This window comes from Enoplosus armatus, chromosome 16 (assembly GCF_043641665.1).
Source record: "Enoplosus armatus isolate fEnoArm2 chromosome 16, fEnoArm2.hap1, whole genome shotgun sequence".
Classification (NCBI taxonomy): domain Eukaryota; kingdom Metazoa; phylum Chordata; class Actinopteri; order Centrarchiformes; family Enoplosidae; genus Enoplosus; species Enoplosus armatus.
Window position 1 is genome coordinate 3,930,081 of NC_092195.1, and position 27,380 is coordinate 3,957,460.

At 42.7% G+C, this 27,380-nt stretch overlaps 1 protein-coding gene across 2 annotated transcripts in view; it reads left to right on the forward strand.

Moving 5' to 3' along the window:
* The first annotated feature begins 8,306 nt into the window (after positions 1-8,306).
* The window catches only part of kcnk9 (potassium channel, subfamily K, member 9), a 33,480-nt gene continuing 14,406 nt past the window's right edge, over positions 8,307-27,380 (forward strand). The window contains exons 1-2 of one of the 2 annotated variants that reach the window (XM_070921977.1): positions 8,307-8,324; positions 8,734-9,019. In XM_070921977.1, coding sequence (XP_070778078.1) covers positions 8,737-9,019 — 283 coding nt within the window. In that variant the 5' untranslated portion in view covers positions 8,307-8,324; positions 8,734-8,736. Of the gene's footprint in view, positions 8,325-8,406; positions 9,020-27,380 lie in introns of those variants that run through there. The other variant, XM_070921976.1, reaches the window with a different exon arrangement.

Genomic DNA, 27,380 nt, shown 5'->3' on the forward strand with positions numbered 1-27,380 from the left:
CCAGCCTTTTGAGGAAACTCGAGTCTGACATTCCCAAACACCCGAATCCATGAATGATGATTACCGGGGAAAACGTTGCTGACTCATAATCCTTTTTAACATTTGATTCTGAGGGGGAAGGGTGCCGCTGTCCAGTGACACCTTGCAGTTCGCCTCAAACTGAAGGAAAGGACTCGCACACTTCTCCTTACACTTGCTTTGACATGTTTCAAACATCAGCGGTTCAGATAGTGTCACCGCAGATTTAAGGAGGACCCCGCGACCTCACCACGGTTCATCAGCTTTCAGTACTTTCTGAGGCACTGGGAGTAAACCAGTGCACCCACAGCGCTGCTGATGCACTGTTGGGAAACGTGTTACTCATGATCCATCTGGGAACCTGAATCAGCTGTCTTCCAGTAACAATCTCACTTCTCCAGCCTTTTAGGTGGCTGATGTAGGATGCGTGTTGTGTTGTGAACTGTTCCCTGCAGGGCCTTCCTCCATCCCCTCACTGGTGAACCAAATGTGAACTGGGTGATAGGGAGATGCTGCAGGAAGATTAGCCTTGTCGAAAGGCTAAAATGTCTTGGGGCTTTGAAAGGAGGTTTATCAGTGATAGAAAAAAACAAAAAAAAAAAACACTCAACATAAGGCAGACCAGCGTTGGTAAGACCAGCTTCTCCTGACCAGCCGTTATGTCGGGGCTTTGTGTGGAATGAGAGCTTGAGTGTGTAATAAACAGAGGATCAGGGAGCACTTTCTTTTTATTCACTCTGCCTGACCATTAACCTTACACCAGGAGTGAGTCTGTATTTTTATAAAGTAATGGCATAGACAATATGGCAAAGTAAAAAAAAGAAAGAAAAAGAAATGCTGTTTTTGTAGATCTCGTCTTTCACTGTAACTCTGTATTCTTCAAAAATAGCAGGGATTTCTGAAAAGTGAAGCCTCTTTGTTCCTTTTTTTTTTTTTTTTTTTCCTCTGAATCTAGCGATGTCTCCCCGTGAAGGTCACATCTGAAGTTCAGTGACAAACCGCGCTTTCCGCTCGTAGTAAACGTGCTAGTTTACATATGTGAATAATACATCATGGAATCCGCCGAGTTCATCAGTTATGCATGCAACGCAAACAATTCCAAAGTCATGCCCTCCATGCTTATTAATTTGTTCATCTGTTTATTTGTTTGATTATGGGGAGAGTGCCTGTGTGTGTACGGGCTTAGAGTTACTGTTCATTTTTAACAAATTGGCTCTTCTAAGTGGCCTGTGTCGGTGTGAGAGCACGGACCCAGTACAGTCTGCATGAACTTGCTTCTCACATGCAAATTCTTCTTCCTCATATTGTTTACTGACCCTTAGAACTGTCTTCTTCACTGGCGGTAAGCCGAAATTACAAAGCAGGGCTACAATTAAGAGTGTCCTTATCGAAACTCACTCACCTTATTCACACTAATTAAATTCTGGGGTCTGGCATGGACTCCTCTCTGTGCAGAGGAAGTAAAGAAAAAAAAAAAAAGAAGTTCCATTTTTGAAAACTTTCCTTTGACTCAACTAGATGATCTGATGGCATTAGAAATTAGTTATAAATCTGGGTATTCTAGTAAAGGTTTTGAGTACTTCTTCTACCGCAGTGAATGACCTTTTGAGCCGCTTTAAAGTGTGTATGAAGTCTTTGTGTGAGACGACCGCCCCAGACAGGGAGCTGACCTCCCCAGAGCTGAGGACATCCGGATGAGACCGAGCATCTCGCCTTGAGTATTAAATGAGCTTTCTTATCGGGAAATCTACAGCGCATTATTTAGCCACCAAACCTTGATTACCTTGCAGCATTCCTGTAATTCGGATTGTAATCAGCCCAACAATCGTCCATCAATCTGCCCCCTCCACCCACCTCGCCTCGCCTGATATTAGGTAGCTACAGCAGTGAGGAAAATGAGTTGTTTGAGAGCAAACAAGAGCCCTTTCATTTAGTGGCGAAGAAATCCCCCGGAGCTCTGCCCGAGACTCTGCATGAAAACATCCATGCAAATGAATCTCCAAGAAGCCAGAGTTCAATTAATTCCCTTTGTCCGCTCGTTCAGTTATTGAGTGGTAAGTCACGTCCATCCACATATATATATATCTGCAACCTTGATATGGAAATGATGTCAGGAGTGGAGCGATGGAGTGGGCGGGCGGGGTGGGGGGGGTGGGGGGGATTAGGGTGTGTGCTGAAGAAGGACGAGTGATTTGACACCTGCACTGCTCTTTCACTCTCACGCCTGTAGCACTGCAGAGAGAGAGGTGCACAGGAGTCCTCATGCACTGCATGTTTACTGATCCACTGTGACTCCCTGGCTTAATTAATGCGCTATCTGCCACGGCACACCGGCTGCTAAATATGAAATAAACCCAACCTGAAGTTTCAAATGGGAGTGCAGCTTATGGAGGAATTTCCTTCCAGTTAAAGTCGCCATGAAATGAAAAAATGACTTTTTTTTCACCTTGTTCACTAACCTTCCATGTCAGAATAAGTATAATGTTTTTTATTTATTATATATTTAACCTAAAATGTACCCCTGAACCAAAGCGTCTTTATTTGAGGTGAAGATAAATTGAATGTTTGACAAAATAATCTTGACACAAATTCCACTTATCAGCTTCTTCTAGTCCTTTCAGCCGCATCTCATGGTCTTCATCAAGTCATCAAGTGCTAACAATGGGGGGGGGGGGGGGGGGGGGGGTTTGGGAGGTGGGGGAATGAAGGCCGGGAGAGACACTTGTTAATGGGTCTTGTGTTACAGTTATTTTGTCAAATTACTATTTCATGTTGAGACATTTAAAGATTGTGACCAAAAAAAAAAAGGTTTTCTTGGGATATGTTTAAAAGGAAACAGTCAATGGCAGTAAGAAGACATTAAATTAAAGTTCAGCCAATGAAAAAAGAGAAGAATCACAAATAGCCCGTCTGCATCCACTCCCCTCCTAACGTCCTTTTGATTTATGCTTTCACATCCTCTGTCTCGCCTGCCCCGTTATTCCATTTCAACAGTGAATACGTGTGATCAATCATGCATTTTTAACAGACCACAGATGATTTCTGTAGTTAACATTGTCAGAACTGTCAGGCCGGTGCAGAACTGCTGAATCCCTTTTTATTTCACCGATCCTTACTTACTTCTATTTTGTTAATAGTCAGATGTGAAGAAAGAGATTTATACAATCAGAATCATTCACGTGGAATGTTCTCCTGAAGTCATTCAAATACCCAAATTCCCAGAAATGAAATACCAAGAAGAAGACCTCTGAGTCCTCAATGGTAGGTCCAGCCCCCCCAGCCCCTGTTGTCTCCTTCCATTCATGTGGAATTCAGCCAATGTGATTTTGAGTTGACTGATTTTCTTTTGATCGTTGTCCAATGACGGAATCATACAAAATATAGACTCTAGTTTAAAAGAACAAAGAAGTTATTGTCATATTCTGCGTGCATTGATTTAGTTGATTTATAGTGTTCTCACTGCGTGTCTCGCTCAGCCCTGTGCAGCCCTGTATGATGAGCAGGGCCGTCCTACTGTACGTTGGCTGTCATTACCATGGAGACTAATCTAAGCAGTTGCCATTATTAAACTTTTCTCTCCGAGCTTCTCCAGAAATGCATTAGGAGTTCTGTAGGTGGGCTGAGCGGGGACTTGAGATGTGAGAAAGGGGGAGCTAAATATAGCGCAACTCCAGATCCAGACGCTGTTGATTAGTGAGAGCTGTTTAGACTCTTAAATGGCTGCGTTTATGATACACTGTGGTTGGACGTCTTGGCTACTGCATGCACTGAACTTCTTACTGAGACAAACCTGTTCCTGTTTGCGTTAGTATCTGTGTGTGTGTAAGTGGGTTTGTTTTCATGGAGAAGATGGAAGATTTGCAGTGTTTCATTTCAAGCCTAAAATTAGTCGGACGGGAAATAAGGGATCCCTAAACTCCTTTGTGGCAAAGCTTTGAAAGCTTACAGAAGTGGGAATGACATCAGTGTGTATTAAAAACACTGACAACAACAAAACACAATGCAGCATTAGCAATTCAGAAGCTGATAAAAGCTTTTTATGTTTGCTCATCTAATCATTTTGTTTACTTCCACCCACATTTTGGATGTAAAAAGAAAAGGCAGTTAAGAAAAAATGTGACAATGACAAAAGACTGAACCAGTGGTTACCACCAATAACCCAAATAAAATAATGTCTTTTTTCTCATGAGATGTCACCATCTCTGTCCCATTCCCTTAATATCAGACTGGAGGACTAGTATCTGTGTCCCAGGCAATGATATAAAATATATATGATTACTGAACTCCATGGGTAGAAACAGTAGCTACACAGTTGAGGTTTTGGCCCAGGCTCTATAGCTGCTGGTCTGAGTGCAGTCCAGGATATGATACTATAGATTTATTCTCCAATTATCTCCCAGTAAAAATGAGAAAAGTAGTCGAACATTTGCATCAGGTCGAAGGGTTAAGGGACCATGGAGACTGTCACTGGCATCAACTATGCACAGTATAGGATTGTTCTATAGGTGCATGTTATCCAGTTTTCATTGGTACTTCATATAATGAGCATGGGAACCTTTCTGGACGCCTATTTCCTCTGTACTTGTTCAGTGTGCTACTGTCTATTACTACATAATGAGGTGGCCACAATTGTTGACACTTATCTTTATTCATCTATATTCGTAATATAAATGATGAGACCAAAGTAAAAATTCCCAGTGCAGTACAGTTTTATAACTTTAGTCTAGATTTAAACATGTTTCACAATTGAGAATGAAGTTGTGATGGTACTCACTCTCAGTCAAGAAAATCAGTTTGCATAAGGACCAATTTCATTAATAGAATCTGATCAAAGAGTGATGGCAAAGGCTCTTTCTTGATGATTAGAATTATATTTAGTATCTCTGGTTTCCATCGACCAATAAGGTTTTATTTTGGGTCATGAAGCTTTCCGTAATATCAGAATGGTTCTCAGTGCAAATGAAATACCCAATTGGGAAAACAACTTTTGTAAATGGATAAGGATTCTGTGCACTATCCCCTCAGCTGTCCAAAAACATAATTTTTGGACTCCAGGACTGCCTTTCACCATTGCTATTTGTTCTAGCCATCAGCTGTCATTCTGATATTTCTGGAATTAAATTTGGAAGCTCAGAGAACAGACTGACCTTATATGCAGATGACGTAGTTTTGTTCTTATCCCATTTTTAGCACAATTTATACCAGCATTATCCCATCTTATTAAAAATTCGAATCAATTTCTTGATATAAAGTGAATGAGATGAAGTCACTTACACTTCACCTCGAATAACCCCCCCCGTCTTCCTTTCTTTTTTGTTTTGTTTGTTTGACGCAGATTCAAATCAGAATACAATGGTTAAAAAAAAAACCATGGGAATACAATCTCACCACAAGGTCCATTTAGTAGTTGTTCTGTAGCTTTCAGTCATAGCACCTCATCAGCAGATGGAGTTTATTAAGTTGTTATCAAACTGTAGATGTGTCGTCCGAGTTGGCTGAAAAGCCTCTCGCACTTGGAAACAGCAGTTGAGAAAGTAGCCTCACCACAGGGTCCATTTAGTAACTCTTTTCAAGCTTTCCATCACGTAACTTGAGCTTCATCAGCATGCCTCACAACTTCAGGCACTAAATCATTCAGAACTCACAGTGCTTTTCAAAAATATGATCAGTGATGATGGTTGTTTAAGCTGCACATGACTGAACCAGAGAGGAGCACGCCTTTTCAAATCTTTATGAGAAAGTCCTATCAAGGCCGCTAGTAGGTTTTGGAATGGACACTTTACATTTGGCAGACTGGTCTATGTTCACAGTTTTGTCTGCTGTTTCCCCCTCCCTTTTCTTTATACAGGGCTAGCACCCCCCCCCCCAGCCCCACATTTCTACTACTCTTTGTGCATAGTGTGTGCATAGATTACTAATAACTTAGTTGTAACTTCTCACTTGAATCAACATATTTTCACACATCTAACTGAAACTGCATTTTTAATAAGTCGAGGGAAACTATTTTAGCAGAGTTAGATAAACAGTTTATTCAAACTGTAGTAGATAATTTACTAAAAAAAAAAAAGTATTGTATTGTATTATCATGCATTACAGGCTCCGGCCTGCTCATCAAGAGCACGTGGAGGTTCAGTATCTTCACTAAAAGCAATAGGAGGTGCCCTGGTGGTGTAGAGGTTAAGGCACCGATCATAAACTGTAACGCCCCTGCTTTGTGTCCGGCATGCCATACCCCATCTTTCGTTTCCTGTCATCTCTCTACTGTCTACTGTCTATAAAGTCATAAAACGCCCAGAATAGATTAGGCTTTGCCACTAAGTCTTGAAATAATAGCCAATCCACTCTTGAGCCCGAGTCAATCTGGTATATGGATTCACATTGGGGAGCAAGTCGCCAACACACAGCATTACTCATGGTCTAACCACATTCAATATTAATAACTGATTGTAGGACAAAAATAGAACTGTGGAAACGCAGAACACAGTGTAAATCACAATAAGGAACACACACGAAATTAGACTTGTCTATCAGTCTGTTGCTCCAATGCATGCTGGGACTTTTCCTCCATGCCTGCTCTGGGATGCTACATTATAAACTCATTCAAACTATAAACTGACTCCAACATCAATGTTTAATGTAATATAATCCAGACGAGAAATAACAATTCAAAAGCTATCAGACTATTTTAGACTGGAACTGCAAGAAACAGCAGCCGTGCTCTACGGTTTTCAGTGTAAACTATAAAAAAAATGTAGGTTTTGGGGGTCCCTACAAGATGGGGCCCTCAAGGTTAGGGCATAATCAGGCTTTAGTTTTAAGGCCCTTATCACTGCAGTCTATGTTGGGCTTCAGTGGTGCTCACAGCATCAACAAACAGTTCTGCAATGTAACCACAGGGTAAGTTGCTACGCTGTGAACCTGGAGCCTTTGGGCCCCTTATGGGTCTGGGGCAGTTGTCTTCTTTGCCCGGGTGGTAACCCCGTTTTTCAGGGTGGGCTGTGTATAAACATCTCTTTACATGTATCCCTCCCTGTTTCATGAGATGTGCCTCGGTGACTCCTCACCGTGTGCGTACAGTAGCTCCAGCACCTCGGACAGCGCAGCAGCAGAGCCCGGAGCGGAGCGCTGCTGTCCCGCTGCAGCCCCGCTGCTGTCCCGCTGCAGCCAGGATGGAGAAGAAAAAGCACTAACGTGACCATCTGAGTCTAAGTGACCCCTCTCTGTCCATATAATGAGTAGGAGTGGTCACTGTGGGAGGGGTCGCGCGGTGTTGAAGACTGGACGGGTGGGGTGCAGTCAGTTGTGCCCCAGCAGATCCCCCCCCCCCCCCTCCCTCCCTCTCTCTCAGAGAAGACTTCCAGGAGCAGACAGAGGACTCGGGCCTGATTCGTGACACTTTGAGCCAGAGAAAACCCACAGCGGCAGGAGGAGCGACGCCCACCGATCAGAGTCTGGAGTGTTTGGAGACATAAACTGTGGAGCCTTCAAAATACGAGCAGTTCGTGCCACGCATGGTTAACTCCGAGGCCCCCGCACGGCGAGGGAAAACACATGCATTCTTTTTTTTTTTTTTTTTTTTCCCAAAATCAGCTTGAAATGATCAGCAGACAGTGCGGGAGGGGAGGTTTGGATGTGCGCAACGGAGCACGAGTACCACTGCGGGCACGGAGCGCGCCGTAGCTGTAAAGTGTCATCCATCTCCTACACACCCTTAAAAACACACACACACACACACACACACACACACACACACACATATATATATATTTATACATTTGGAGAAAGTCTTCTTTGCGATGGAACCTGTTGTCGGCGGTGATTTGTTGCGTGCTCGGGAGATTGTTTTATTCCTACAACAAGTGGTGAGCTGATCCTGGAGCAGCTGGAGACAAAAAAAAAAAAGAAAAAAGGAAATAAGGCTGTGAAATGATCTGCGAACGGGGAGAGTCACATCTCTCAAGTTGATGTGCCTCTGAGATACTCTGTGACGCCCCCCACCCCCACCCCCCCACCCCGACTTATCGACGACTCAGCACATTTGTGATGAGGATGTCCGCTGTTTGCGAGGAAGATTTGAGGATTTCACAGAGATGGGATGTTTTTTTGGATATGTGGAATGGCCGCTAAAAATAGTGTGAACGCTGATGAGGGTTACAATGAACAGGTTGGTGCTCAGCTGAAACTTAGAGACATGCGGAACGATGCTCAGTTACAGGACATTTAGAACCACATCCCAGGCAGAGTGAGGACTGGAGCATCAAAGACCAGACAGGAAAGGGGATCTGCTTTTTTTTTTTTTATTTATTTGGTTGGAAGAATTTATTCACCTCAGATCAGTTCACTTGAGGAGAGTAGAGACCAACAGGCGATCTTGGGAGCAGCTTGTTGATGGCACTGCGCACCGGGAGGACTTGGTTTGGGCAGGTCTTGCGCAGGGTCTTTCGGCTGCAGGGCTCCTGGTCCAGGCGATCGAGCAGTCTCTTGTGTCTCTCCGCAAACCAGGAGCAGGATCTTGGGGTCTGTCACCGGGAACACCGAAAGGCGGAGGATCTCCACCGCTGCTCCGACTCCGGCGCCCACCGCGGCCACCATCACCGGAGCGCACCTTTCTGCGCCTCCGCCTCCAGGCGCTGTCCACACGGCTTCCCCCACGCTCGCTGCGCCTTCCCGGGGAACCCGAGGGGACATGAGCCCCTCGGTCGCCGGTTCCTGTTGGCCATGAAGCGGCAAAACGTGCGGACCTTGTCCCTGATCATTTGCACGTTCACATACCTGCTCGTCGGGGCCGCCGTCTTTGACGCCCTGGAGTCCGACTTCGAGATGCGGGAGAAGGAGCAGCTGGAAGCCGAGGAGAAGCGTCTCCAGGGGAAATATAACATCAGCGAGGATGATTACCGCAAACTGGAGACCATCATCATGGAGGCAGAGCCCCACAGAGCCGGGGTGCAGTGGAAATTCGCAGGGTCATTTTACTTTGCCATCACGGTTATAACCACCATAGGTAAGTCCCAGTCCCTAAAACCAGTACCGCTGAGCCCCCATAACCATCACAGGTGCGCAACAGGACACGGTTTATTGTGAGGACGGTCACATTTTCGGGGCAGTGAAACGGTCTGTAGGCAGCAGTCGACATTCAGAGCCGCAAACAGTCCGACCTGATCACAAACATTCACATCGGATAAAGTTTTTAAGCAACATGTTGCAGCGCACGCTCGCAGGTCCAAAGGGAGTTGTAGTGCGAGGAGGGGGGTGGTGGGGTGGGGGCTTTGTGTCAAACAGCGCGAAGATGTTTGGATTTACACTTTAAAAAAAAAAAAAAAAAAAAAAGCACCCATAGGCGAAATAAGACCGGAGAATGACGTAGCGCGCCCTGTTGGAGCGCACGTCCCCTCCGCTGCAGCTGGAGCAGGACACCGTGATTCAACTTTGGCGGTGCGTCACCGGGAGTGTAAGGGGGTCCAGGGGTGCCGGGCATGCCGAGGTGTGTGTGTGTGTGTGTGTGTGTGTTTCTTTTTAAAGGAGGATAGCGAGGCTTTGTGAGCAAGGGATGTGATGTGGTGCTGAAGGGGACAGCTCCTCTGAGTTCCGCCGCTTCTGCTGATCCCGGTATACTTTTGACATTTCAAACGGCACCTTGCTGCGTGTGTGTCCCCGAGGTGAGGCTGACACGTCAGGTTAGGTGGTGCTGCGTGATCAAACAGCTCCAGAACTCTTCTGCTTTACCACAACAAGTGATTGGAAATGAAAGACGGGAGACACCTAAAAGCGGTTTGCCAGCCCAGTTTCCATCAATGCGTTTATTTGATATGCCCCCCCCCCCCCCCACACACACACACAAACATAGATAACATCAGTTTGACGCTGCACTTGCGATGATGCATTTGCGTCATAAAGATGTATCATGAGCTGTGGATGGGGCGATGTGTTGCGCCGAGTCCCTCTCTGTTTACGCGCCACAGTCAAAGCACGTTCTTCCCTGCATTTTAATCACCGCAACAAAGAAGCAATCGAGTTGGACTTAATTGAATTAATTCAAACGCGCGTTGTTGAAAATGCAGCCTTTCAATCGACCGCAGAACAACATTTGGGATGAACTTCCCTCCCCGCAGAGGCCGCAGAGACGCGCGCCCTCCATTATGGAAGTCAGATACTGTTATTCAGGATGAGGACTTTTCAGCTGGTGGTGGTGGTGGTGGTGGTGGTGGGGGGGGGGGGGGGACTAATGCACCAGGCCTGTCCTCCAGTTTGCCAGGCAACACTTAAAAAGGGGACGACTGCACAGAGCAGGGAAGGTGGATCCAGCGTTGTTTCTAGGCTACAGCAACGAGAGCCATTGTAATATTCATGTCCTGTGAAGTGGTTACATTTACTGCGGCGGACTGCGCCTCCTCTGTAGGAAACAGGCCGCTCTCATGCGCTCTCATGCTCTTAACAGTAGTCAGGACGGCCCAGGGCACATTGCGACTCCCCCCCCCCCCCCCCCCCCTGCAGAATGTACAGAGATGAGCTTCATTTGACTGCTTGCTGTGTGGATTAGAAAGGACCCCCGAGGCACACAGTGGTTTCAGATTCAAGTTGGACAGGACAGGCAGTGTTTCAGGACAGCGACTGCGTTTCTTTTGGTTGTGGCAGACTGCGATAAAGAACAAGGGATCTCAGGTGCCGATTGCAGGGAATTCATTTCATTGCTTGTTGGTCCAAATTACACACACAGGTCCAAACACAAACACAACTCTAAAATACTGGCGGAGAGTATTAGTGTGAGCTAATGCCATTGTTTGGGAACTTGGGTTACGAAATCTACCAATTCACTGACTCCAACAGGTAGTGTCTGTGTATCCAAAGCCTGATGCGTCTCCATTGTTGTCCATAAACACAGCAATGATGCACAGCGTTGCACTGTGTTGCTTTGTTACAGTAAACATTGCGCTTTATTGTGACTCAGTCCTACATACACTCTTCTGCTGCTGTAAATACAAATTTTAGAGCTCTAAATACATAGTATCAATCCGCAGCTGAAAATAGTCCCCAACAAATGCCCACTTTCCTCCTGTTTGAGTGCCATTTTATAAAAACTACAGTGCCCAGTTGCTTTAGGAAATAATTTGGTCTATTTTGAAAATTAAACTACACATCCGTGACCCATTTTTAAAGATTTAAAACTTCAGGAACCAATGGGCTCGTGGCTGAGGGCAAAAGACAGGCTGGGGAAGCAGGAAAGTATTGAGAGACAAACATTTTTGGTTTTGGACTTTTCATGGGATTTGTTGACGATAAGAAAAGTACAGACTATGACCGGGCTTATCCTTTAGCCATATTGCCTAGCCCTTGTGTGAGGCCTACTGTATGAAAATGGTCGACACTGCAGGTTGGAGCAAAGGCCAGCAGCACGTCGGGACTTTGGTTTACTGAGAAACAAGAACTTCCTGTATACAACAAAGAGGAGCTATCATGGACAAAATGGGCAAAGCCGTCATCATTAGAAGAAACGTATTTTCTCCTGGTACAATATGTTCAGCACTCTTTGTGATATTACTGTAGGTTTGGGACAGATGGAATATCCTTGATGGCTCAGACCATGAAGTTAAGACAATCATAGGAAAGTGTCTTGATGTCAGTTTGATATCTTCTTTTTTTTTTTGTGTGATTTGCCCGACTTCATCCAGACTCCATAAGGCAGACCCATTTCATCTGGCACTCCAAGTAGGTTAAATCCAAAGCTAAGAATTATTTGCAGGTAGTATTTGACCCAGCCATCCATGTCTTTAGGCAGCGGAGCTTTGATTTGACGAGTTCGCTCAGTGATTGGACGACGGTGCTCAAACATAGCGTTCAGCTGACGGTATGAGATTTATCACCTCGTACTCTCACCTGTTAATACCTCAGAGGGGAATTTTGCTCTCAGAAATAATGAAACTAGATTTATTCTTCTGCACTCTATCAATAGATTTTCAAACTAAAAGTGAATGAATTGAAAGTGGCTTTGTGCAAAAAAAAAAAAAGAAAAAAAAAAGAAACTTCTGCTGCAAAGATAAGGAAACACTTTGGACTGTGTCAACGATGAGCTGTTTGTGGAAACTAATTAAATCTAGTGTCATCATGTGGGACAGTAAAAATGGTACAAAGATGTCTATATAGATATGTGCTGCCACGCTCGAGAAAGACCAAACACCCCAGGAGGAATGCAACAATACAGTTCACCACAGTGCTGTAGGAGCCACACAGACAGCCATGCACATGAATCGTCTGTTCTCTACACATCTGAAGAGCTGCTCTTTATTTTCCAGAGTCTTTTTTTCCATCTAGTCCATCATCAAAACACCAAACGAGGGAACATCTTTTTGGTTTGGCCATGAATTTGTCACCCGTCTGTACATACAGTCTTATATACACTTCACTCTGCTGGCTGCACAGCGTCCTCATCTGCTCTTTCTCTGTCCTCTATGTTCCTGCACCGCGTTATTTTCCCTCGTCATCGTTCTCCTGAACTAAAATAAAAAGCAATGATCTTATTTTCACAAAATAAAATGTGAAGAGAAGAAAGTGGCGTGTGAAAATGTAAAGGGAAGAGAATAATATCATGTAAAAGAATATGGAGTTAAGTTAGTGTGTGACGAAGAAGTGATTTAAACGCTGATATCAACTCTGCAGGACTGATCTCTTCAGGGACGTTGTAGTTTAGTCAACTAAGGACTGTTTGTTTTGAAAGCGTCAGTAGCAAATATCCTTGCAGAGGTAGTTGTAGAAGTAATGGCAGGAATAGTTTGCAGTATTTGTAACCTTAACAGCAATAGCAGTAGGAACATATATTAGTAGAAGTCGTAGCTGTTGTAGTAATAGTGGCATAGCAGTAGTACTAATAAGTAGTAACAGCAGTTTTAGTAGAGGCAGCCTTTGTGGTAATAGTAGTAGTAGTAGTAGTGGTTGTAATAGCAGCAGCAGCTATACACATTTCAAACACTAATACAACGTCCACAAGTAAAGGAAACCAATTTCAATAGTTTTCACGGTCATTTCATACCAACATGTTATACAACAAACAACAAAATCCATAAACCGTTAACAAAATGTAGCTGTAGGTCTACTGTATAACTGTAATACTGGAGGAATCAGAATGTACATGCACACTAGTTAATACTGACTACATTGATTGTGTTCTTTTTCAGGCTTTTACACAAAGTCAGCCAACTAAATCAACATTTTGATATTTGATTGTTTTGTTGCGCCATTTTCATGGGAAATTGAAACTCTTCTCCCAAATCGCACAGCTCACACAACCTCAATCTGCCTCAATAACCAGGGGGAGAATCCCACTTAACTAAAGATCTTTTCCTCCTAGATCAGTTGGGTTTAAATTTGCTTTAATGTGCATGTGTGTCATTTTGGTTTTGACAAGATAGTTTCAAAATGTTTTTCTTCAAGCTTGAATAAAAGCTTACTTTTAATGGAGTTAATATTTCAACACAAATCCTTCCTGTAGGTATACAACGTATCCGCCTCCTTAAAGACTCTGTAGTCCTGTAATAACAGCGGCAGCAGAAGGTAGAAATTTGTACCCAAATTCTTGTCTTTGACTGTGTGTCAGGCAGATATAGTGCAATCCCAATGTGGTTAAAGCAGCTGATAGTAGATGTAATAGTAGCAGTAGCAGTTGTAGCGTCAGCAGTGGTTGTTATGGGAATAGTAGTTGCAGTATAAGAAAGCCTGAATCTCTGGCCTGCACTTTAGATTGAGGATCCGAGGCCACACACGTACTCACGGAGGATTAACAAACCTGTAATCCACAGCTGGAGGCCTCACCTGACTGTGCCGCGTTGATAATACGCTAAACGCAGTAAAATCTCCACTTTCGGGGAACTTGGAGCGGTAATCCGCGATCAGATGCTCATCGGCGTCATACCTCCAAAAGCTGCGCGAGCAAAATGAAGATGGCCGGAGGTCTGAAGCTCGAGCCAAGCTGTGATACTGTTAGCACATGTCGAACCAGCTGTCTTGAGGGGCCCCATCTCAGTTGCCACGGTGAGGCTGTGAGCGCCCCTCCATCCAGGCTGACCCTGAAAGTTGACTCTGTGTATTCCTGTGACTAATTGCTCCGAATGTGACACGTAGCGATGACAGCATGTGGTGAGCGCAAGGTGTTCTCACGGCAACTCTGCTCGGAGGGAGAAAAGCAACGGCAGCGTGCAGTTGTGCATATATATATATCTATATATATATATAGATATATATATATGCCTTCCTCCCTGTGTTGAGTTGCTCATGTTGCCGGGAGACTAAATATGGCTTAAGGGGTGAAAATCATCTCTGCTAAACGTCTGGAAATATCCACATGAGTATATACAGTAGATAGGCAGGTATGACTGGTATTGGATTTTTGAAGACTGAGACCGGTGATATTTTTGAAACAATAACTCAAATTGTGCCAAACTTCTCGTCTATAAATGTGTAAATTACCGTAACAATTCAGTATTTCCTTTTTCGACTGGCGAGTGTAAGAAAGCCTCTGAAAGAGCACTAAGACTGTCACCAAAAACTCTTCCCGGACTGCAGACTAATGACGTTTAATCAGGGTGAGCAGCACTTTGAGCCCGCTTTAAATGGCAGACAAAAACATAATTGCTTTTTAATGACGAATATATTATATTATATATATATATATATATATATATATGTTGTGCTCTTTGTTTTGTATGAATGTCAAAACTGGCCAATATGTCGTTTTCAATAAAGGGACTATGCCAGACAAACACAACGATAAACAGATAAAATATATTCCCTGCGTCAGTGAAAGATTACGACGTGGTCGGAGTAACATGTTAGCGTAGCAGTGTTTGGTTAGCGTGAGCAGTAACGGCCCGAATGGAAAATCACAGAAACTGTCAGAACGCGGTGTTTGACTGAGCAGCGAGCTCGTCGATTAAAACACGCCTGATGATGACGACGACAAGCGGAGAGAGTTGAATGGAACAATGTGGGAAAACAAGTAAAAAAATAGCATTTTGGTTTGAAAAGCTTACAGAAATTATAAAATAACATACAGTCCGTGTATGTATGAAGATTCTACTTACATGAAAATGTAATCTGAGTGTGTTCAAGCTGCATTAAAGCTGCATTCACTGATTTTTTCTCCACTAGCCTGGTTGTCAGAACTTGCTGAGAATAGCTGCCTGCTGTTGCCGGAAAATAAGGTAAATGAGAGTGGTGAGTTTGTGGGCTACAGAAACAATACAATGAGCTAAAATGCGTGAAAACACTGTGAATAGCTGAGGGGAACTGCAGAGTTGGATGATAATCATCTGTGGATTTGTCGCTATACCAAACCCTTTCAGATCCCACGTAGCAATCTGATCCATGGTTAAAAATAAAAACATTGATTAGTGCAGCTTTAATGTAACACATAGTGACACATTACACTGTTTTCATGCTAAATAAGTGTTTACTGCCAACAACGAGACAAGGTTCATGTTAAAGGAAATACCAGATACATATTCCAAATGTCAAGGTAACTCTAGACACGAGTCAGTGCATGATTATTTACATAATAGTGGAGTCAAATGCTTCCATTTTTGAAGTGCTATACAAGTGGGTACCATCCTCACAGATAAATCCATCGCCCGTCACCTAATGAAACTGCTTTGTGAAGATGAGTCAGATGCCGTGTCTTTGTTGTTCCTGTTGTGCTGCTCACAGTTTCCATTACGCTTGTACAGCGACAGCCACTTACAGTACAGTAAGTCTGTCTGCAGGGTTTCTCCACGCGCGCGTTACGTCCAGTTTATGTGCATTATGAATCAACAGTGTGTAACCTGTGTGTGACTTCCAGTTGGTGATTACAGCTATGCAGTAAATCATACTTCAGGAAGCATCATGTTCTGTTTGTGTTCTCCTTAAACTCTGCATTTATTTATTATGTATGCGAAATAAATAGGTGATTAGGTGTGTATATACTCCAGTCCACCCACCTGTTATTTGTCTGATATATATATATATATATATATATATATATATAAATGATATGGTGCCTATAAGGGTTAGGGTATTGAAACGGGCTCATTTGCATACAATAGGCGCGCTCTGTGATTTGTCTGATACCACACACAGGCTGCTAAAAGCTGCACTTTGCTTCCTCTCAGCTGTCATCCTTTGGTTGATAATACACACTATATTCTTGACAGGGAGTCCGGAAGATATGAAGCGTGTGTGTGTGTGTGTGTGTGTGTGTATGTGTGTGTGAGTGTGAACATGAGCAAGGTGGGCTGGAGGGTTGCTCCATTTAGGGAAAAATGCAAATTGTCCATCTACACCGCATTTTGACGAGAACTGATTGGAGAGCTGGATGTACAATGTCACTATGGAGGAGGGCAATTTTCCCCTTTGCTTTTCCTGGCAGGCAGCAGAGTTCCTTTCGTTTCCAAAGGGTACCTGTTGATGGTTCTCCAGCTGTGTTGCTGTCCTTTGTTCGCCCTCTCGTTCGAACATCAAAAGGCACAACCACGGGGAGGTTCAATGAGGCCGCTTACTCATCTGAATTTTCTTGATGACATATGGGCTGTAATGCCCCGGGCTTCCCATTATTTAGTATGGATTATGTAAATCCCCAATACATTAAGGACATAGGATTTCATGACTTATTTTCTCAAGCAGCAGTCAATACAATGATTGAGCACATTTTAAATCCAGGCGATTTGCTCAGTTTCATAACAGGTGTGTATATAATGATTAATGGCTTATGTCATGTTTTTGATGGTGTTCATGCTGTAATGGCAGAAAGAAATCTTCAGAATAAAGAGACTATGTCATGAAGGTCTTTGTCACAGATTGTATCTTGTTTTAACAATCTTCTAGTCATCTAAGCGAAACAAACACATTTTTAAAGAAAGCGCATTTCTCAGATCATCATAGCAACCTGTTCTGCTGCAGTGTCCCATTAAATCTCCTTCAGTCTTATTCTTGAGACACATTTGGCTTCAAAACACATGGTTATTCTTCAAGGATTAGTTCACCAAAATTACAAAGCAACTCACTTACCTGTTGTGGTATGAAGCGATGCAGACAGTTTTGAGATATCTATCTCTGGGATTTGAGCCTCCACCCCAGTACAGTGGAGGTGAATGGAATTTCATTTGTACTGAAAAGCACTGAAAAAAACTTAAAAAGCATAAAAAAAATATGTCTGTCCCTGTTACTCTGGATAATCCACAAATCAAGTTAACAGTTTATTTTATTGGAATATATGTTCATCATGGAAATAGTCCCTTTATCAACGATTTGAGACAAGCAAAACTCCATTCACCTCCATTTTTTATTGGAGTGGAGGCACAACTTTCAGAGGTTGATGTGTCAGAGGGTCATCACATACATGTAAAACTGAAAGTATCTGCATTGCTACATACTTCTAGAGGTAGTAAGTCAGGAAATCTGAGTCTAACAAGACAATAACCACATGTTTGCTTTTTAGATGTGTTTGTTGGTCGATCTAGACTGTTATTATACTGTTACAAACTATAAACTCAGCTGCACTTTGTATTTAGTGCTGATTAGCAAATGTTAGCATGCTTGAACCAAGATGGTGAACATGGTGAACAACAGCATTTAGCTCCCAAAAGTTTCAATAGTAAAACAATCCACATTTTCCCTCAGGATAACCTTAAATAGCTGTGAGTGATCAACCTGTATGTAAGAATACCGTCTTCTTTACTTCACTTTAGATTCATTCAAGATGTTATAATGTTCATTTTAATTTATTTAACCAGTCATGAGCTCAGAGTGGTTGATGAATAAGAACTGTAGGAATGTGTTGCAGCATCACACGGCTTTCATTGAAAGACTTACTAATTTACATCAGTATGTGCATATGGAATTTTAAATTCTAGTGTTTTGCACTTTTTTACAGTTTGATTTAGTACTTTACTGAAGGAACATTGCTTAAAACAACAAGTAGGACTGAGTGAAGTGAAGATTCCTCTGTTGTTACCCCCTCGACACTGGTGTTACGTTACCTGGACATATCCAGCGAGATCTATCAATGATTAATGAAGTGTTGCTGAAGTGTTTAGTGGTTTTGTTCGCCTGAGATCTTATTTCCATGTCCCTAATTTGTGAGATCAAATCTGGGCAGTAAATTAACGCCTCGCTGTTTGGCAGCCTGCTGTAATTCCTTATAATGCTGGATGAGTTTGTTCTTGCCTTTCTTCTGTTCGTCCGACTGCCGCTTATTGAAAAATGATCCGAGGCGTTCACCCTAGTTGCACTTTGTAGCCAGTAGATTATTTTCACTTTACTGGCGTGTCCTACCGGGAGCTTGATGGAGGGCTCCACACAGATCGATGGGAATGGGTTCCTGTGGTGCTGATGCTCTCTGTGGGAGTCGCTGGCTCTGGAGCCGGCGGGTCTATTTTCCCCTTCTCAGAGGGTAAACTGTGCTCACAAGGTCCCTCGGTACAGCACAGTTTGCCCCCTTGGCTTTACCCTAAAAAAACAAATAGAGATATTATTAGTCTGACAGAGAGATATAAAGGACTCTAATACGTCCATATATCCTCATCTTAAAGGGGCACAATTTTACGCATCAAAGTCCATTTACTCGTCATAAGAAGTACTACTAAACAGTTGCATAATGGCGTTGATGGCTCTGAAGGGAACAACCCTGATGATGTCATCAGAAAATAACCTCTGATGACATCATCAGGGGTTATCTCAGGTACCTTAAATATGAAATATGAAAGTGACTAAAACATCTCTATCTCTCTCTAAGATGGATTAACTTGAACATACTGTGTATTTAGTAATAATTAGCAAATGCTAACAAGCACTAGTTATTACCTGCTTCACATGAACATGTTACGCTGATGTCATGCCTAAGCAGAGTCAGGGTTAGCTGCTTGCATGGCTGTAAACTCTTGTCTCTCACAAGCCCCCAAACTTTAGGGAAGTGCGCAACTAAACTGCTGGAGTACCCATTTAAAGGAAAATTACAGATTCATACAAATGACATATTTTTGTAGTGTTGGCCGTCGTTCGTGTCAACAATAATAACTTTTTACCCATCAAGTTAATTGTTACGATCTAGCAAGAAAATAAATCTGATGGGTTTAGAAAGACAAAACAAAGTCGGAAAGTAAAAAATGACCCATGTTCAGTTGTAAACATCCATCACAGTTTTTACAGACTGACTTCCTGGTTCAACTCTGACCTACAATATTCGCCATAGTTGTTCCTGCGCAATGACGGATCACCACAGGCGTTTCAGGGGCAGTTACTTTAGGTTTTAAGATGCAAGATTCAAAGGTTTATGTGCAGTAAAATGCGGGGTAGTATTAAGGCTGTGCTAAAAAGGCTAGGGTTCAATGAGGGATAATTGTACGGATATGAATTTGGAACAGAAACATAAAGGATAGCTTACATTTCAAAAATAAAAATCATAAAAATATGAATATTACAATGCTGATGTGAACTGTATATTCTCAGGTGTATAGGTGGGATGTGCAATTATACTCTTACTCGATAATCTGGTGAAACTGTCGGCTTGTCAGAACTTGTCTGATTATAATTTAAATGGTAGGAATGACAGAATTGATGACCAAAACTATGAAAATAAGACCAAAGCTGTGATAAACCAGAATTTTATTTCAAACTTCAGTTCTGCTTGTCTTGTTCTTATACAAGTCAGGTACTATGACTACTGTTCATCCATAGCAGCCGAGATAAGCCACACACTTAAATCTACTGTATCCCAGCTCTTGACCTTTAGGCAGAGCGTGCATTTGGAAATCCTGCTGTACTCCCCTCAAGTGGGTCTCTTTCCTGGCTCAACACTTGTCAGTCATCTTGAGTAGCTATCTACCTCGAAACAGCGACTAGCTGAGGAAAGCAGCATCCATAGGGCTACAACAATAGATGAAGCAGCAGCGAGGAAATGTAGGTCATCTGAAATAAACAGGCTGACTAAATTGAAATTTGTAGCATATTTAGCTTTACTGGACTCTTCTGTTCTTACTGCTTGCCTCCAATGCTGTTGCCACTACTTCTGCACTGTGCCACTGATTTCATCTATCACAACAACAGCGGCGGCTTGGGGCCAGCATTTGTTGAGTGTCTTCTCATCTCAGTTTCTCAGAGGACTCAAGTGGTCGCGACCAGTGGCTGTTTCACTCCAGCACAGACGGAAAAGAGCAGAGCGACGAGCCCAGTGGGCTCATCCAGGCTCAAGTGGGCCACTGTGGAGAGTGGGGTTGCCGAGCTGTCGCTTGATGAACCGTAGTGCCTCTTTGTAGTCGGAAGGGTGGGGACCTGGGTCCAGGTGGCGTCCTTCTTAAGTAGCTGGCAGAGAGGAGCCATGTTGGGTGAAGACTGAGAATGAAAATGGAGGTAGACAGAAGAGGATAGAGGGAGAAATCCTTAATAGATGAAGGGTTTGATATATTTAAAGAAAAACCAGCACGGTTACATATCTCTATGGGGTTAACATAGAGACTAAGCAGCTCTAATGCCTGACTTTCAAAATCTTTGTCCTTGCTGTTGAAATTCTTCCTGGTTGACAATAAATGTCAAAATATAAAAAAATATAGGATATGTCATTCAATGCACTTGCTTCTTCAGCTTCAACAAATGTGCACAGTGAACTCCTGCACTTTGCAGTTAATAAAACAAGCGCACCTTTTACCATCCTGGCACAACGTACTAGCACTGAATGCCAATGTAAATGTCATATTTGATAGAAACAGCGATCCAGGTGGAGACAAGTTTGCTCCAATCAGCTGCGGTACAGTAATGACTCGAGACCTGAGTGTGCCAGTTTCATGCTGTGTCTAACACGACTCTCATGACTTTTCATGAAAGTCAAAATAACATGAAGGACACGCACTGCGAAGGGGTGTGCTTATTAATTATAGAAGAAATATGAATGCATCCCATATTTCCTTGAAATATTGATATGAGATCTTATAACATGCACGCTGGGCTCAAATGGTGTTTAATATATGAGGGAAGAAGCTTAATGGATAATTCTTGTTTATTACAAATTGAGGTGAGATGATCCTTATTAGTCCACAAGACAGATATTAGGGACTGCGTAAGTCTACATTTAAGGGCCTCATCTTGAAGGTAAATTGCAGTTTTACAGCTGGGTCTTATTTTAATAGCTAGGCCGTCATTCTTATAGGTTATAATAACTTTTGTATTTCCCAATTCATGTATTTAATGGTTGGACCTGGGAAAGCCGCGATATCGCTCAAAGAAGTCAGATGGGGCAAGAAACAAGAGCAGCAAGACGATCAGACAAACAAACCCATAGCTTAGCTGTGTTAATGTATTTGGAAGAGGGAATGAGGCAAATGATACAATTATTAAACATCCATCACAGTTTATAATTAATAAGACATTATAACCAACATGTTGGATGTGTTCACTTTCAGTTTGCCTCCAAATGAAGTGGTTTAGATAATCTGGCTAAACTGCATCGGACTGCTCCTTTTTCTCTTTGTTGAGATGTTGGGACTGGGTGACATTGTCCTCCTTTACAAAAGACACAGGCATTATTTTGAATCAATCCCACATATACTGTCCTGATGCTGTAAATATTCATTGGTGCACCAAATGTGTATTAATGCCCAGTTGAAAATGAAATGAAAAAATGAAATTATGTATTTGCGCCCCCTTTTTTTTTTAAAGGAATAGTTAGACATTTTTGACATACTCTTGCTGCTCAATACCACTCTTGTTGCTGTGCACTATGGAGCTGGAAGCCAGGGGGTGATTAGCATAGCTTAGCATCATGGCTGGAAGCAGAGGGGAACAACCAGCATCTGCTGGTTGCCTGACAACATCAAGGTGACAATACGATTCCAAGAAGTCGTTGAGGAAGTTGTTTTTTGCCAGGAAATACAGCAGTCACGATGTCACGTCCGGGCTAGCCTCTATTCAGCTAGCTTCTATAGTATTTCCTTCATTCTAGAACAGAACCGGGAAGTTCCTGCTTTATTTCGGCTCCCTGCAGTTAGGCTACATCAAGGAACTCTCCCTGGATCTAAAACTTGTCATTTTTACCTTTCAGTTTGTGTACAGATGAAACAAACATGATACATTGTGTTAATCATGAGCGTATTTGTTCACTTCAAAGCGAGCCAGGCTGTTTCCCCCCGCCTCCAGTCTTTATGCTAAGCTAAGGTAATTGCCTCTTGCTCCATACTTAACGGACAGATTTGACAGTGGGAGCGATGTCTTTAGTAGCAACAAATAGCTTGGATGGGGAGTCTGGAAGTATTGAGAGACTAATGCATCGTTGTTTTTGGTCTTTCTATTGGATTTGCTGACAAAAAGAAAATTGTAACAAGTATACTGCATTGTGAGGATATCTGGTGTGTTCTTCCACCGTCAAACCTGAAGACGTTTGAACCGTATCACCTGAGTCTACCAGATATTTCCCAGCAGTTTGGGAATCAAGTGGGCACTGCACCACAAGTTCTGACATTTACCTCACGTCATCCTTTGGCTGCTCGCTGCATTTTGATCCACTCCGGCCGCCCCAGGCTGTGAGTCAGCATGACACGGTGCCCAGCTGCCAAACTGCTGGGTTTTTCCTCCTTGCAGCTCAGGCACAAGACGGATTTGCATTTCATCTCATTGTTATGTTCATGCACCGAGTGTTCCCGGACTCACACATTCTGCCCATTTCCCTCTCTGACACGTTATTCCCTTAAAGGACCTGCACATAAAACTCCAGGGTATTTTATGTAATTTGTCAGTGGGTACAGTAAGAGTGTGGATGACCAAATGCTACTCCATCGCTACCACCTGCTGTTAATTCTCTCCGGCTGGACCCTGACAATCATCTTCCCTCGGTGGCTCTGCGCTGTAATGCACTCCCACACGGTCTTATCACAACCACTTTATTCCATCTGTAGAAAGAGTGGGAGTGTGTGGTCTCCTGTATGAGTTACTGCCGCGGAACAGCAGCATGAAATCAGCGTCGGCGGCTTGCGCACAGTGTGTGGTCTGCTAGCGTTTTTTGATACACGAGTAGTGTCTCTGATACTAAATGCGGTACCCCCGGAGGGTGGAAAACAAATACAGTGTGATAGCACAGTGACAGTGGAATTACATAGGTTGGGAAAAAACAAATCAACCAGTGGGATGAGGGCTGTAATTCTCACAGCATAACCTTCAGTTTGCATGTCATTGCTGTGAGTGCTTGTTGACATAGTTTATTCATATTGTAGGATTATTAATTAACTGTAAAAGAAAGGTATACAGCTGAATTAATATCATGAAACACGAGGCGCAACATGTGCCCTTTGGGACTGCTCAGTTGTGTGATTCCTGCAACATTCTGCAGGTGTTCAGTTGATTCAAAGTAATCCTGATGTATGCGATGATTTATGTAAATGCAAAGCTCAATTAGCTTCAAGTCGTTGCATGTGTTATAAATGCTGATCTGCTGCAGAATTGATTGCCATGAAATGCGATGTGAGGCACGCTGAACAAAAAGCAAGGTGGAAAAACAGGAAAGCCGGTTTGCAGTCTGTTCTGTTTGGCCGTCCTCGGCCCGCCTCGGGAGGCCGTGTGACAAACAAGCTGCAGCGTGGAGCCGAGAGGCGACTGGCCGGCCATTAGTGAAGGCTGCCCAGCTGCTGTGAGTCAACATAATCACAGACCTGCTGGGACTAACGCCGTATGTCTCCGTCTTGCAAAAAAATACCTGAGACATCAGTTTGCGATGACCTTCTGACTACAGCGAAACAGATCCCTGTTACAAGTCTGTTGGCAGAGAGGCAGCAGGGCACACCAGGCCAAGTGGTGTCAGTTTCTCTGGGGAGGGAATTTTAGTGGGAACAGCGCGAGTGCCTGTTGCTTAGCAGCACTCAAAGGCCGTATTTCCCGACGCCGGGCAATGAGCTTCGTTAGGTGAGGCCTAACAGGGGATATGGAGTGACACCTGGGACAGCTCAGAGTCCTGCCAGGAGCAGGCTGCAGGATGTGAACGCGACGTGACTTTAAATATCTGAAGAAATGATAATGATGATAGGAGGACTCTGATGACCACACCGGGCTACAGCTGCTGTACAAAGCATCCAGTGTAATGTTCTCTACAGAGGTTTAATTGGCATTTTATAGGAAGCGCAAGGAGATTATGCTTTGAAGTTAATGACAGTTATCGACACTGAGCAGAGCTGATGCTGTTACCGTGCTCCAGGTTTCCCCTGATTCTCTAGTTCATCTGGTAAAACATCACGCTGCAATTAATCTTGCCTGAAGCACATTTAGTGGGGGATAACTCGAACAACAGAGCTGGAGAGAAAAACTCCTCTTGGGGTAGAGCAATATTATTCATTTCAATATCAACATTTGTTTAATTTCATTTTTATTCATTCCTTTCTTTTTTGCACTTATAGAACCAGCATAACATCACTCAACAAATAAAAACTGATGTGTCACCAGAGGTCAAGAACCAACAGGCTTATACAGTGGATGAAAAATAAAAAGAAATACTTGTAATTACAAACAAAGTAAAAGAAAGAAAAGAGACACAAAATGCACAGAACAATGCAGACACTCATCATATACATATGTATATAAGTGCAGGAGGATAAAGCAAGACAGAATGTCAGATCATAAACAATGCAATGACTACTCCTTGTTAAAATGTTGAAGCGGTTACAAGCTCTCTGCTTTCCATATCTGAGCACCACGATATCTCAGGGAATGCTGGCCTCATGTGTGCCTCAACAAAAAGTAAAACTTGGAAGTATGAGAATGAACTTGAAAATGTAGTTTCAAAGCCGCTATAATCAATATTTTTACATTAACAATGGAGCACATGACTACTTGTAAGGGAAAGGGGTCATTCGAAGTGACGAGCCCACAGAGAATTATCGCCTGACTCAGCAGATTCCCTCAGCATTTTAGCATCTTTGAGCTCATTGTTTTGGTTTGACAACCCGCAACTTTACTGCTTTGGCAAACCCCAGCTGTATAGTACAGCAGACTAGCTGGTGAGCATAGTGGAGCATTTAGCTGCTAAAGAGAGACATATTGTCCTCAGGAGTTGGTGGAGACCAAAACAGAGCTAAAAGTGAGTTTATGAATATTGGATGTGAGTCATCAGGTGGCCAGAAACAAGACTCCAAATGAAAGCCAATGCTGCTCCGTGTCTGCTGGATGTGTAAATAGGTGAGTTCAGCATATACTGCATATATAATCATTGTATAACGATAATAATTACAATGAATGCATATAGTCTAACTTCCTGCATAACTGACACACACCACATGCCACCATCAACTCCACACCAAACACTGCTTAAGAAAACATATATTTCTACTCTTACATCTTACACAGAGCCTTAGTTTAGACGTGTTCAGAGAAACGCCCAGGTGAGTTACAGGTGTGCTAATATCTGAGTGTAGCTGTGCTTCAGTGACACAGAAATAGACACAAATTGCGTTTTCAAGCTGTCAAATCAGGTACGAACTGTGTGGCGTAACGTGCTGTAGAGCCTCGCTATCCAGTGATGAAGCAGAAATCCATACCGCTCTGGCCCATAATTGTCAGCTAAGAACAAGTAAGCCTCCCCGGCACAGCACTAATTACTGGCCTTTACATTATTGACAGTCCATCGACGTTTTCCTTGACTGCTTATTGGTGAAATAACTTTAAAGTTGGAGTAGCTGTTTCTGGAAATAGCTTTTTCTTTCGATTGCTTCTGTCCCAGTAATCTGGCAGCTTTCTCTCTGCTAAATGTCATTTAAGAAGTTAATATGTTTTGCTATAAACGGAAAGGATCCAATAGGAGAGTGGGTTGCGGAGAGTTGACTACATGAAGCCCAGAAACGGCATGCTCAGTGTTTATCAGCCCTGGTGAAGTATAACTTAAAAGATCACTCTGGTTTATTACAACTTGCAGGGCCGGCACTAGCATAATTAGGGCTTTAGGGCTCTTACCTAACTATATCTATCATCCACACAATAATGCATTGTGAATTCAAAAAGCTACCATAAACCTTGCTTTAGGACACACATTATCCATTGTTATTTAATGTAATTAAATATTACATTTCTTAAATAATCTAAACAAAAAACTACTATGGACAAAAAACTAAAGACTGTAGAAATAACCAACACTCAAAAGTATTGCGCAAAAGAAAACAAATACAAGTGATGCAGTTACAAATTAATAATCAAATTAACCTATAATGTGTTAAGGGCCCAATTACAAGTATTGCACACAAGCAATAAAATAAATACCCAATACAAATACAAGACAACAAATTGAATAATTATATTTCTTCAATAACAATAAAAATGATGATAGTGGGAAAAAAAAACTAAAGCAACTGTAAAAATCACCAGCACTCAACGTGTCACTCTATATAAAAGTAGAAAATATACAATAAAAAGATTCCTCTTCATAAACACATTTGGCCTGAACTCAATTTACAGATATTGCACACACACACACACACACAAAAAAAAATAGCAGCAGCAGCCAATGTAAATATGAGAAAACAGATGAATGCACCCTTTAATCATTTGCCCCATTTTTACATGCTTTGACCACAGGAAGGAGCAACGCATGAGCCAGTCTCGTAAATGGTTCTACACCATGGTATGGTAGTTATATACTCACTGTGCTCAGAAATATAACATAAACACCAATAACAACTTGACTAAACCACCACAGTACTCGTCACTGAAAACGGCACATCACATGTCTGCAATGCGTTACTGCCCAACTCTGTTACTATTACCAAAAGGGTTGATGGCCAAAAATACTTAAATAGGACGCAGGTAGTAATAAACTGAAATGATCCTGTAAAGCTTGCAGGCTGGCAGTGACAAATGGCTGCAAAAAACGACGCTTTGAAGTTTGAACTCCGGAAGTCATGCAAGCAGACATCAAAACTGCACACAGCACTTTTCATTTTCATCAACCAGGCTGGTAATTTTTACACCAAAGGATGCATTTTTATTGCAAGTGAGCTTTATAATATTTTTCTTTTTCTTTTTTTTGTTGTTGCTAAAATGGCCTTAATTATCATGAGGTGTAATGTAACACACAAGAAATAAAATATCAAATATCAATCTAAAATAAAAATAAAAACTACCCCCCCCCCCCCCCCACCTCCGAGGGTTAATGCAGGTTCAACTCATTAACTCACACATCAAAACAAACCACACATTTTTGACCCGACTAATCTCCCATACCGATCCGTGAGTGCGGCCGCCCGCTGTGAAACTCACATGATCAGTGCAGTGTGCCACTGACAGCTCAGCATCTCGTAGTGAACTCCTCTAGCCGCTGTAGTAGCTCGCTGACAGAGGACACACACACACACACACACACACACACACACACACAAACAGTC